This window comes from Penicillium longicatenatum (genome assembly GCF_028827895.1).
Source record: "Penicillium longicatenatum strain IBT 33135 chromosome Unknown contig_1_segment0_segment0, whole genome shotgun sequence".
NCBI lineage: Eukaryota > Fungi > Ascomycota > Eurotiomycetes > Eurotiales > Aspergillaceae > Penicillium > Penicillium longicatenatum.
Genome location: NW_026643119.1, coordinates 1,833,794 through 1,846,557, shown reverse-complemented (window position 1 = coordinate 1,846,557; position 12,764 = coordinate 1,833,794). Strand labels below are relative to the sequence as shown.

The following is a 12,764-nucleotide window of genomic DNA, read 5'->3' as shown; positions in this document are numbered from 1 at the left end:
CGCATGTCATACCATGCGGCCTTGTACAACAATGCAGCCCACTCCATTAATGAGTCTCGTTCTTGGGGCCGCTGGCTGGCCGCCGACTTCGCATGCGGGAAAAGTGCCTGACACTTCGCCCAATTCTCATAGTCTCCCGTGGGAAATTCCGCATTCAGATTCCAGATATACTGCCGCTTCCACTTCTCCAGCTCGCCATTCACTTGTAACCATCTTCGCATTGCCAGCTGCACCAGGCCATGCACGTTGAACGTTCTTTGGTCCACATTGATAGAGATCAAGGAGTATCTGCGCAGTATAAGAATGTCGTCTTGAAACTCATCGGTTACACTAGACAGTGACTGACTGTCGTTGTCATCGTTGTCGTCGCCATCGCTATTACTCTGTTCCACGTGTCGCTGTTCGCTTCGGCTTTGAAGGAGGGCCCCGGGAATCCCTTGACGGTCGAAGAAACTCATGAGCGACAGCAGATCGGCCGCCGATCGTCGGCTTCGGCGTATGCTGTCAAACGAGATCTGCCATGTCATGAGGACCGAGTTCTTGGCCTCCCAATCCCGACGAAACTGGCCCTCCCCGCTGTCCAATAGACGGAACTTTTTGCGATCGCTTTTACGGAACTCGTCGAGGTACTGTCGTACCGAGCAACCCCGGTCCGGGTCGGAGATATATGCTGCAGCTTGGGCAATCGCCAGCGGGAAAAGGTCCAGCGCCGCGGCAAGCTCGATAATGTCCTGGCGGTTGCCCTGTGCTCCCAATTTCTTCTCGAACAGCGCTACTGCGTCGGCATGGACCATCGTTTCGACCACGATGATTTCGCGCTGATCAACCAGCTGCAATGCGGCCTCCCTGCTCCGTGACGTTATCAGAATAGACCCATTCTGGCTCCGCGGGAGATACTCTCGCAGCGGGCGATCTGCTCTGCCGTCTTCATGACCAGCCGAACCTCGCACAACATCGCGGCGATCGAGAAGAAAATGCGCATCGTCGACATTGTCCACTATCAGAATCCACTTTCCATTTTTACTGTTTTGCAGCCAGTTATATACCAGCCTAAATATATTGACCTTGGGATCCTGCCGCCCAAACAGCTTCACTGTGTCTGCAACCTTCCGGTAGCTCTGCTCAAACCGGGCGGCGTTGCTGGCATAGATCCAGAAAATCCACGTTTCCGGTTCTCGCTCGTGGATTTGGTATGCATATTCAATCGCAAGCTGCGATTTTCTGTAGCCCAAGTTAGCAGTGACCGGCGAAGTGCATACGTGTTGTACACACCCAACACCACCTAAGCCTACCAGCGCTGTCCAAGACCCTGATGCAGCATATCGGTGGTGGAGCTGATTCAGGATCGTCCCACGATCGACAAAATCTGGATCGCGGAGAAAGGGGATCGATAGGGACGGACTGGGTGGAGTCTCGGCACACTCTACGCATCGGGGCTATTGTCAGGACGGCTCCATGGTGGATAAAACAGCGGCTTACCGGCAGCGTAGTGATGGTGGGTCTCGATATTCCCAGCGTTATGGCCAACTTGTAGCCCATAGTTGCGCGAGTTCGAGAACGTGGACTGGTACTCAGCAAGAGACATGGCGACCGATGATGATTTAGAAAATGTATCACTTCTGGAGGCTGCTGTTTCTGGTCAGCATGAATGCCCCCTTTAAGTCGGACGTACACTCGCGTTCTAATTATAGTTTTGCCCGGCGCTCCATACCATGGTGGGGTGCGACATCGCACCATGGACTGCCCTATGTGGATTGCCCTTAGGTGACCGTCTGCGAAAGCGCCCACCATTCGTGCCGCCCCAGAGAGCCTAATATGGTTCAGCTGCCCGACATAAGCCAACCTGATCACGCGGTTGGGCAGACAGCCAATAATTGAGGACTTGGGGGGCCATCGGCATATGTTCCATAGGAGCCAGGCCCTCAGTACAACCAGTGCTAGGGAGATGTCAAAAGTATTATGTCTGTCAACTGCGTTGAAATTAGGCCTTGCAGGTCCCCCGGAAAGAAACCACTACCCTCAGCCCAGGGCGAATTCTTCAATTTGTCTCGTTAATTACAAGCCTAATCGATCTCGAACCTCGCTCAATACGGATAAAGCGGAGACGAATAGTCAACCAAATTGAACAGGACAGGCAATCAAGACGATCCGTCTTTGGTCTCCTTTGAAACGGGCAGGTCCATTCCATTTCGCGATAGGGGAAGGGGCCTGTGTCGCCGATGGAGACTTTCAGCTGACATGGAACATGTCAGCCGAGTTCCATGTCAGCCGACCAGTGCGGCTGCGACTTCCAGAGGGAACGAAACTGCTGGAAAAGGAAGAGCGTCGGTCGTTGTGCGATGCACTGCGAGTGTATGTAGATTGAGGAGGCATTGAACGGGCGGTAATCTTGTCCAAGGCTGTCAATGCACGCCAAGAACCTGGCTTTCGTTTCAAAATGCGATGCGACTGAATGTGTACTTCATTCTTAAAATCCTCCTGCGCTGGAACCTAGCAGCTGTCGTGTATTCGCGAATTTACGAACTATCAGAACCGTAGACCAGTGGATTCACGACGCGGTACCAGCACAACAGCGCGCAGAGTAATCTAAATCTGCCCTAGCCATGACTTTTTTGTAGGTACTCGTGCGAAGCGGTGGCATGGGTAAAAAGGACTGAGCCAGTCCAATATCATGAGCGCCGTCCTTGCCTTTCTGAGTGTCCTGCATGAACCTGACATGGGTGTTCGTCAGCACTAGACCTCCGGGAAGGCCGAAGACCTTAGCCAGCCACAATCATATCCCACCAGTTGTATGTTGCTCAATGCAGGGATGTCATAATATGGTTTCTGGCGGGGCTGTGAATAGAAAGTTATGATACACTAACAAACAAAAAGAAAGGATATCTCGAGACGTATCTTTCCATCCGGCGCGTTTCTACTCTTCCATCTCGGCCGTGCATTGTACCCACTCTGCCAGTCATTCCCCTTGCACTGGTCTTCATCTAGGAGCTGCGAAGGAACGTCCACTCACTCCATACTCACAATGTCTATTAGGGATATTCGGGAACCGGCAAACGCCAAAGTTGAGTAAGATTGGTCAAGTCTCTTGTATAGCCCATACTATTTAGATTTACGTACTTACCCTAAGCAACGGCAGTATCGTGTTTGTCCACGGCTTGCATGGCGATCACGCACCGTGGACATCCGAAGCGAATGTCTTCTGGCCCGAAAAACTCCTCCCAGCCAAGGTATCCGACGCATGTATCCTGTCCTTTGAATATCAGGCAGCAATCGGTTCTTTCTTCGACGATGACAACGGAATTACTGACATTTCCAACGACTTAATCAACGAGCTGATGGATCATCGAACGGAGAAACAAAAGGTTCCCCAGTCTCGCTCTCCTTGTGCCCCTCTGATCCATCAGGTTGACAGAAGAGAATAGGAAGAACGACCGATCATTTTTGTTGCACATTGCCTCGGTGGCACGGTTTTGGAGAACGTACGTATCCCCTCCCTCTCTGTGTGTATATATAGGCCTCTAATCTCATGGAAAACCCCACTAACCTACGATATCTTATACCCAGGCGCTAGTACGAGCTGCCGAACATCCCAGGAAAAAAGAGCTCATTGGCTGTGTCCACGGTATATTACTGCTAGGGACACCACATTTCCAGGCTGGATCGCTGGCGGACGCCACAAAGTATTTCCAAGTGGCTCAGGAGGAGATTCCGAGTGAGTCGGACTTGAAAGACATGTTACAGCGGCTCATCGCTATCCCCCTGGCCTTTGCCGGCCTCAAGCAAGCCGGTGCTAGGTTCGAGATGGAGGGTTTCTACGCCGGAGCCGGCACCAAGCTGGGCGGCAAGGACGTGAAGATCGTCGATGAGGCGTTGGCCCGAAGCCCAGGAGCTCCTCACCCGGAGCGGCTGGCCCGCAATCAACTACGATTGAGCCAGTATGACGCCGAGGATGAAAAGGACTTCAAGAAGGTGTTGCGTGTTCTTACTCAATGGGTATCCAAGATTGTTCTTCCGGAGGAGGATAAAGGGGCGCAAAATGTGTCACATGCGACATTTTCAGGATCCCACAATTCCGGTTTGCAGCTTGGGCAGAATGTAGGCACCCTGAAGGGGTTCAGCTTTGGAAGAAGTTAGTTAATACGCGGTTAATTTTCATTTCTATTTTTGTTACTCGAGTGAGCAACTGGCATTCGAGGATTTCTGATACCTTCAGCGTACTACGTCATGAATGCAGGAGTATTTCCGTAGACGGAGAAAGATAATTTAACTCCCATTAGTAGAGTTAGGTATTACAATCTAGATGATATTTAAAAACGGCATATTCAGCTAGAATTTGAACCTAGAAAGTAGATTCACAAGAGGATATCCCGCCAGAGATGCCCAATTGCAACCTAACCGTTAATATCGTACTATTTGGATAGCACAAGGGTGGAGTCGTTCCCAATATTGTATGAGGTATGTCGTAGTCCACTAGATGGAAGAATCAGACCTTCATTGATGTATGTACAATACCATTGATCTCCGAAAGTGGTAAAGTGGTTCACAGTATTTTCCAGCAGCTTGAGGCCAAGTGGGGTCGGAGATAAATGCTTAAGTGGCTGACGGAAGGGTTGGCGGCCGCGACACCTGTTAGCTCTCAATTGGTTGGCTGATTTAGTTGGTGGAACGACATTTGGATCTCTACGTAATATTAGGTCTTGTCTCTCAGCTCTCCTCTCTGCATCTCGCCCTGCTGCGAATAAAATGAGGTGCTGGACTCTGGTGGGGGCATTACATGAAGCACGATGACCCTCACTCAACCTTGCCTTTCTCGTGTCGAAAATATATATCCCTGAGCTTCCTTCGCTCATCCATTCTCCCTCTAGTACTCACGCCTCACGCCCGTTCCAAGCTGACACCGTTTTGTAGGCATGGCTACTCAGGTGGGCATTGACGCAGGGCAGGCGTCCGACCTCGCTCAACTATGGCAAAGCGCAGTCGAAGACTATGAGAAAAGGACCAAGAAGAGTCTTCGACTGGCGCAATTCAGCAACATCAATCAGATCATGAAGGGCACGGAAGGCCTGTCAGACGAGTTCAAAGATTTCCGTCACGACCGGTCTAAAACAGACAATGTGCGGACCGCGTTCAAACATAACCTATGGCTGATCCAGAAGGTCCTCGATACTGTCAAAGTGGTTGGGACTGTTGCATCGGTGCGTCTTGGCACTAACAGCGTGCAGTGCCCTTTGATTCCCGTTGATACTGACGATTGACAGGCCTTTCCTCCTGCAATGCCGGCCAGCTTGATTTTCACGGCATTTGCGCAGGTCATGCGGGTACAGTGCTCCAAATTAGAACCAAATAAATAAAACAACCGTTTAAAATGACCTTACTTGCTAACGCCCTCAGACTTTTGCCACAGTGTCCGCCGACTATGATAAGATCATGGGATTTTTCGACTTCACGCATCGATTTTTTGACAGACTCTCTATGATCGAGGACAAAGCCCCACAGCAAAAGCCGTTCCAGCGTTGTGTCGCGCGTGTCTTCTCAGGCATGCTGATTATTTGTTCCGTTGTCCAGGAATACGCCGAGCAAAAAAGATTTAGTGAGCAACTTCCCTTGATCATGTCCCTTTGTTTGGGTGGGGTTGTTGGTTGATTTGTGTTTCATCTAGAGAAGTGGTTTATGAGTTTGGTTGATGGATCGGATGGAGCTCTTTCGGAAGCCATCAAGAATATGGAGGAAGCCGCGAATGAGCTCACCCAGGCCGTTGGTCTGGCCACTTTTCGGACTGTGGAGATCCTGGACGACATTATTCAAAGCATGCATGGAAACGTCGAGTTTCTCGTAGCGAAGGTCACTGTTATCGACGGAGGAATGGAGGCCATCAAATCCGATACGGGGACGATTATCCAACAAGGCCGGGAGCTGGAATCGAATCAGGATGCCATGATAGAAATGCTGAACGAGCAATCCCGGCTATTCAACGACGCCGTTAAGAGTTTTGACTATATTCAGATGGGTGCCAATTTCGGCAAAAGCTTCCAGACGAGTCTGCTGAAACTGGACGTAGTCCGTCTTCGGCTGACCCGTTGGGGTCAGTCCGTCGGACTGGCGAAGGTGGACGATGTGAAACCACCCCAGATGACGAAGCTCGCCCCCGAGGATAGAGAGCAGGTCCAAGGAATTCTGAACCAGATTCTGGAGCTCTTTGCGGATGCCGAGGCTGCTTCGAAACGATTTAAAAAATGCAACGCCGCCGTGCCAGTCCTGGACCCCGCCAAAGAGCTAGACAGCGTCTCAGCCTCACTTCACCAGAAGATGGAGGATCTCGCTAAGAAGCGGCAGGACAAGTCCGAGGTGGAACAGGACGAATGGACTATGTACGATGAGAAGAATTTCACCCGCCTGATCAAAGACATTAGCGAATTGGTGGACGGTTTGGTCGGTCTTTTCCCGGGAATTCAAGAAGAACAACGCAAGCTTTGTGAGGAAGAGGTGTCTGAAATGAACACGAACGAGGACATCCTTCCGCTGCTGAAAGATGTCACTACTGGCCAGGACAAGCTGCTGAGTGATGCAGTCGTCAAAGTCATCCAGTCTACCATCACCTACACCAACAGTGTGGTATTCTCAGGGCCTAACTCTGGTTTCCAGATAGGAAACAACTCAGGCAAGATTAGCGGTATCCGCTTTAGCAGTTCCTAGTTACATCTGGCTTGCAAGAAACAATTCAGCTGAAAGAATAATTAGTCAATGCAATATCTGACTAGACTATTGCAAGGCTAATAATCACTGATTTTGAAATCCATATTAGACACGCAAAACACCCCAGATAGAAAGATTCTAAGTATTATCGCTCTCGCCGAGATTATATCTGCCTCTAGTATTTGTGGTAGATCATCATCAGCAATACATGGCCCAGTAAGTGTCGCGATACTCGAATGTGGAGTAGCAAGAGGGCTTGTTCTTTTTTTTTTTTTCATGGCGAAGTTCTAATCGCAGCTGGCAGACCATAAACCCGGATCGGCGGGCTAAAACAAGTAGGTTGTTCTGGGGACCGTTGATTTTGCTCCATATTCAAAGAATGAGATTTTGACGCATTGCTGCCTAACCCCGCCCGCTTCCTTTCCAGCTTGCCATTAGTACGGTACGTCAGGCCCAACACGAAGGGCATACAGGCGGAAACCAAATCAAAAGAAGACTTTAAAGAAGAGCGTAGCAAAAGCATGCGAGGAATGAACGTTAGCGATTAACGAATAGGCAGGAAGTATGAAGCACGGGCACTAGGGTTAGGGAGTCAGCTATTAGGGTTATAGAGGAAAGAGCCAGTAAGAAAGGATAAAAACCGCCAACACTAACCGTAAAGAGTGGAATGTTAAACAGTCAGAATAGGGCGTGCGTAGAAGAAGTAGCCAATAAAGCGAAAGTGGGGAAGTGAAGTAGCGAATTAGAAGGCAGAATTTGGCTAACAGCAATATCAAATTCGTTTCAGGGCATTCTCTTTCTCTCACTTCATTCGTTCCAGGGCATTGTCACATGATAGCTTATTCCGTAAATTACATGAAGTAGCCATACACTCGATACTCATAACCTCGATTTCCATCATCGCCTGCTTCCGTAAGCTCTTGTATCATCAGAACCCTGACGCTCCCGCCGACCGTCTGCAACACGGTGCGAACACTCTCCATCGGGGCGTGATATAATCTGTGATGACCAAATTACTGACTACATCTTGCATTGCCGAAGCCGCTGAACGTGCAAGAATCTTCCCGTATTGTTTTTCTATCTGCCTCGTAACACCGCTCCAACGTGGCTGGCGCTCGCAGGGATTCTGAACAATGGACTAATGCGTAAGCGATCATATCTAAAGAATCAACCACCGACACATGTACCGGTGGAAGCGCCCGCGAGTTCTAGAGGATGACCTGCATCTGGAACGAGCACTATAAATCTTGGAGTGGGAGCCTTACCTCTCCTCTACTATCGACTATCCTAGTGCTATCTAGGGCAGACCTTTTGGATTATAGGATACTCAGACCATCGCGTATTTTTGTTGTTATATCCTCCCAACATGGCAGAAGTAATCGGCGCTATCTCGGCTGTTATTGCCCTCGTCGAGACCTCGATCAAAATCTACGACAGTGCACGAAGGACATCAAATTATCTGAGACATTCAAAGTGGTTCAACGACCGCTCCTCGTTATTCTCCACACCCTCACGACATACAAAGGCAATCTTAACGCGAGAAAAGATTCAATACCCGAAGACATGTGTGAAGCATTGGAGCCGATCTTTGACGCTTGGTGACGCAAACGCTTCGAATTTAAGAGGGATCTTCGAGGAGACCGTACCCGGTGAAAACGACACAAGGGAAAAGCGAGATTTGAAAGTCCTTCGCAGACTCGGCAAAGGAAACAAGGTCGAAGAGCTCATGCTTGGTCTTACTGTAGACGTCCAACTCATTGTGAATTATGATGCGATGAAGTCTGCCAATCAACAGCAAAATGCAGAGCTTGACGATATTATCAATGAGATGAAGGAGCAGATGTCCATGGATAAACGGGACAAATCGTCTTAGTCTTACATTGGGGCTGGGACAAGAATTTAGTAAACATAGATTATCGCCAATCAATTAATGTATATGGCGGGTGGCGGAAACAAAAAAACAGCATAGGTTACATCACAGCTCGCTTTAGAGATGCTTAGACTCGGGTTCCCAATTTACTCCCTGGCTATTCACAATCATGGACTGACAATTTCAGCCTTTTCTTCAGTGGAACCTAAATCCAAGAGTCCCAATTCAGTGTAAATCTGAAGCAAGCGGTTTCTGTCTTCAATTGCACTACCGGCTTCATCCCCGAAGACTTCATCCATTTCCTCAAGGGTCAAATTCTTGGTCTCAGGAACCATGAAGTAGATGAAAAGTGCACCAAGGATACACATGGCTCCAAAGAAGATAAAGGTTCCGTAGCCCATTTGCGCAACCATCTGAGGGGTGGCTTGACCGATCTATGAAATATTAGCATATCAAAAGAATAACCGAGGTCTTGGAATTCGTACAGCAAAGTTGTTGAGCCAATTTGAAGAAGCACCAATTGAGATTGCTTTGGCTCTGACTCCAAGAGGGAAGATTTCGGCAACCATGACCCATGCACCTGGCTATAATGACTGTCAGCCTGAGCCCTTGGGATCCAATGAGAATTTGCAACTTACGCCCCATGAGTAACCAAAGTTGATTTGATAAATCCAGACGAAGACAACAGCAACCCAGCCCGCAGCCTTATGATCAGCCCAGCTGGTGTTGTACTGTCCATCAAGGCCAGCCACGATGAAATGAGCAATACCCATACCAATGGCACCTGCGATCAGGACGGGTTTACGACCAAGCTGATCAATATAGAGCACTGCAGGGATGGTGGCCAGAAATAGGAGAATACCACCCACTCCACTAGCGAGCAAAGAGATAGTATTTCCAGTGAGGCCTAAGTCTTTGAAAATGAACTGAAAGATACGCCAAATTAGCAATTGATTTGAATATTTTGAGGTAAGATGCACGAAGTCCTTGCTTGTGCTCTGCACTTCGATATTTCAATCCAAATAGATCCGATATCCACTTACCGCTGCATAGTAAAGAATGGCATTGATTCCCGACCCTATGGGGACACAGATATGTTAGCTGCCCTGCATGTGACTCCTCAAGATGGTAGGGTGACGTACATTGTTGAAAGACCATGATAAAAACAGCCACGACAGTGCGTTTGAACAATGACCTGTTCGTCACCAAACTGGCATATTCATGGAATTCGAGTTTGACTTTGTTCATCCACCCTGGACTGTGGTACTGAGGGAACTTTGCCAGAGACGTCTCTTTCTCGAACCGGTCTTGCGCCTTCACTTCTAGGTATTCCAGTTGCACCAACTCGCTGTCGGTGGGCAGGCTTCGTAGGTTTGCAATTACTGCCAGGCATTCTTCCTCTCTCCCTTTCACCATCAGCCAGCGAGGGCTGCAAGAAATTATCAGCTTGTCAATCTATGAAGTACTAAGTGGGAAATTTCCAACCGACCTTGGAGGCATGAAGAGAATTCCAACTCCAAGTGCGATCGCGGGGACAATCTGAATACACACGGGAACCAACCATGCTGCATTTGACTGGCCCTCGCCAGTTCCTCCGATGTAGTTAGTGCCGTATCCTAGAATGTGAAAGTCAGTTTACGAAGCAGCGGTATGTTTGCATCTGGATTGAAACGAACCGATCCAGTAAGAAATCATGATCCCAAAGCAGATAGCAAGCTGTTGGAGAGAAACAAGGGAGCCTCTAAGCTCGGGTGGTGCGAGTTCAGCATTATACCTAATGAGTGGTGTTAGCGCCTTATTGAACAAGGTTGGGGAGCGGTCCTTACAAGGGCACGATCATAGACAAGATACCGACACCGATACCAGTCACAAAGCGGCCGCCGAGGATGTAGTCGGCGTTTTTCGCACATGCCTGAACAATGACACCGATGAGGAAAACTGCAACCCCGGATACTGTTGCTTGCTTGCGACCTAGAGCATCTGCAAGGACTCCGTTCACCAAAACACCAACCCAGGCTCCTAGCTCCAAGATACTAAAAATTCTGTCAACTCAATGCGCAACGCTGGAGAGCTTTGGAAGAGGGGCTCGACTTACGCGGTGAGAAATCCCCTCAATGTGGGGTTTGTGATAGACTCCGGGTGCACAGTGTTGGAAAAAGAAGTCATGCTGAGAATCTGACCGAACATTCCTTGATTGTCTGCAGAAAATTTGTAATCAGTGACAGGGCTCCTGCTGTCCCCTCGCACTAGAGACATTCCATGGCTGGGAAAGATAGTAGGGTTAGGTACATACAGCCATACACAAGGCCACCGAGTGATGCGAAAACTGCGATAGCGAAGATTCGGAGATTTGACATGAGACCTTTGATTCCGGAGGGACCAGCGAGCCCAGCGCGACGCCGGGAGACCGCAGCAAGGCCCCCAGTTGTAGGTGCCGTATTACTGACAGCCATACTAGCAATGGAGTTTGAGGTTCAAATAGTCGTGCAAATTCTTACCTATTCCTCTTCTAAGCAGAAAAGATACTTGGAATGACATCCATTGGCGAATATATGCATATTGTGATCATCCATGGTAGGATTCTGTTTAGGCTGAATGTTGCATTATTTACCGGCTAGCGTTAAGCCGGCTACGACGTTAATTAGGCTTATTCGAAGCCAGTGGCCATATTCCTTAATGATTGCAGGCTGTAAAGCACACCTAGATTGTTTGGAAGGTTTGTGGCTTCGTATTCCCCGGGCGTGGCGCCGATCATTACCGAATAAAAAGTATGGTTTTGTGGGGTCTGGGGTATCATTGGCTAGAACGCGGCATCCGTTAACAGCTGCATATGACCAGGTGCTATTTTTTCTCATCCTTGCAAGGGCCTGTTAGGTAAATCAGCATTCGAACCTTTTAGCGAGCAGTAGGTGACCAATATAACCCCGCAATCTAGCGCCTTGCTTCACAACCGGCTGTTATGGGTGCTCAAATGTTTCAGAGTCAGGGACTGACAAAGCAATGACAATCTGAGATTATTCAAGCGAGCGCCGAGGCTGACATGAACCTGTCGCGTGGCGCGACTTTTCTAGTTCCCTAGTTCATCACGTGCGCTCCCTTATACCCTTCTCACCCCGGGTTTATCTCGTGGATTATTTGAGTCTTCCTTTCTAAAAAGGAGGCTCTGAGCTACCGTGGCACCTCGAAAAGCCCCAACATTGCTTCAATTCACCTATTTTGTGTATGCAAATATTCTCTAATAACCAATCTTTTGAGTAGATTATTTAAAATCAGGGCCTGTCGCTCTTTGCTCGGTTCTGTGGGGCGGTAGACCATCATTACTTTTGCCCGTTCTCCGTCTGCCGTGGACCCCTTTGCTTGATTCCCGTGACTAGACTCGGAACTTTGTTGCATGGCACATCCACATTTGACTCCCCCAATCAACAGAAAGTCCTTTCGTTCTGCATGTCTACCAGTTCCACCGTTTTTAACTTCCATGAGGTAGACAGAATTCTGTAGTTCCTTGGCATAGCTTAAACACTCGACGGGTTTTCATGGAGCAACTCTCTGAATTCTTTATTCAGATCTACTCTGATTTTCTTAAATCCATTGTTCCCTACTGCTTAGATGAACCTCTCTGCTCTAGTAATTCTTCCGTCGCCTCCATTTCTACCCGCAAATTCGTTGTGACGCGATCTGACCTGGTTTCCTTTGCTCACTATGTCATAGATTGTAAGCTTTTGCTTGGTGTGAGTTAGTCTCACGTGTTTAATGTCAGACTTCCTGATCTAATGGTCGACCACAGCTCTTCCCAGCCCGCTCAGTCCAGATGTTCGCAGAACAGCACCAACCAGCTACACGTAGTCCATCTCTACGTATGACTATTTATAGCTCCTTTTCGAATTTTCTCGCCGTGCTTTCCTGACTTCCAACCTAATCTCTCCGTTCTCCTCTACTCACACGACTTCGACCAGAATACTCTCTATTTCTCGACATGTACGAAACACAGTAGCATACACCGAGTGGTATGATGGGGCATCAACTATCCTGACAGATACGACCACTAATGGTCATCAACCTTTTATCTAGTTTGAGTTTGTCATGCCACTTTCTCTTTGTGTTTCGAACGCAGGTTTGTATCTTTGCACCCCATTTTAGCCTGCCTATGCCAAACCCTGGGTCCGTATTTACATGCTTTCCAGCGTTCTCTTCAATTTCTTCG

At 48.7% G+C, this 12,764-nt stretch overlaps 4 protein-coding genes across 4 annotated transcripts; 3 read left to right on the top strand and 1 right to left on the bottom strand.

Annotated features, from left to right (window-relative positions):
• Positions 1–3,022: 3,022 nt before the first annotated feature.
• Positions 3,023–4,134, top strand: N7484_001467 (uncharacterized protein; the record flags this gene model as incomplete). Its single annotated transcript, XM_057111887.1, is given in 4 exon segments — positions 3,023–3,066; positions 3,128–3,404; positions 3,423–3,479; positions 3,565–4,134. The coding sequence occupies 4 exon segments, from the start codon at positions 3,023–3,025 to the stop codon at positions 4,132–4,134; spliced, it is 948 nt and encodes a 315-aa protein (XP_056976624.1).
• Positions 4,135–4,910: 776 nt separating this feature from the next.
• Positions 4,911–6,693, top strand: N7484_001466 (uncharacterized protein; the record flags this gene model as incomplete). Its single annotated transcript, XM_057111886.1, has 4 exons — positions 4,911–5,195; positions 5,259–5,318; positions 5,392–5,590; positions 5,660–6,693. The coding sequence occupies 4 exons, from the start codon at positions 4,911–4,913 to the stop codon at positions 6,691–6,693; spliced, it is 1,578 nt and encodes a 525-aa protein (XP_056976623.1).
• Positions 6,694–8,059: 1,366 nt separating this feature from the next.
• Positions 8,060–8,566, top strand: N7484_001465 (uncharacterized protein; the record flags this gene model as incomplete). Its single annotated transcript, XM_057111885.1, has 1 exon — positions 8,060–8,566. The coding sequence occupies one exon, from the start codon at positions 8,060–8,062 to the stop codon at positions 8,564–8,566; it is 507 nt and encodes a 168-aa protein (XP_056976622.1).
• A 164-nt stretch (positions 8,567–8,730) lies between these two features.
• On the bottom strand, positions 8,731–11,016 carry N7484_001464 (uncharacterized protein; the record flags this gene model as incomplete). Its single annotated transcript, XM_057111884.1, has 10 exons — positions 8,731–8,997; positions 9,049–9,147; positions 9,202–9,489; positions 9,607–9,641; positions 9,706–9,992; positions 10,053–10,179; positions 10,240–10,337; positions 10,390–10,596; positions 10,659–10,761; positions 10,857–11,016. 10 exons carry the CDS (start codon positions 11,014–11,016, stop codon positions 8,731–8,733), a joined length of 1,671 nt encoding a protein of 556 aa, XP_056976621.1.
• Between the last annotated feature and the right edge of the window lie 1,748 nt (positions 11,017–12,764).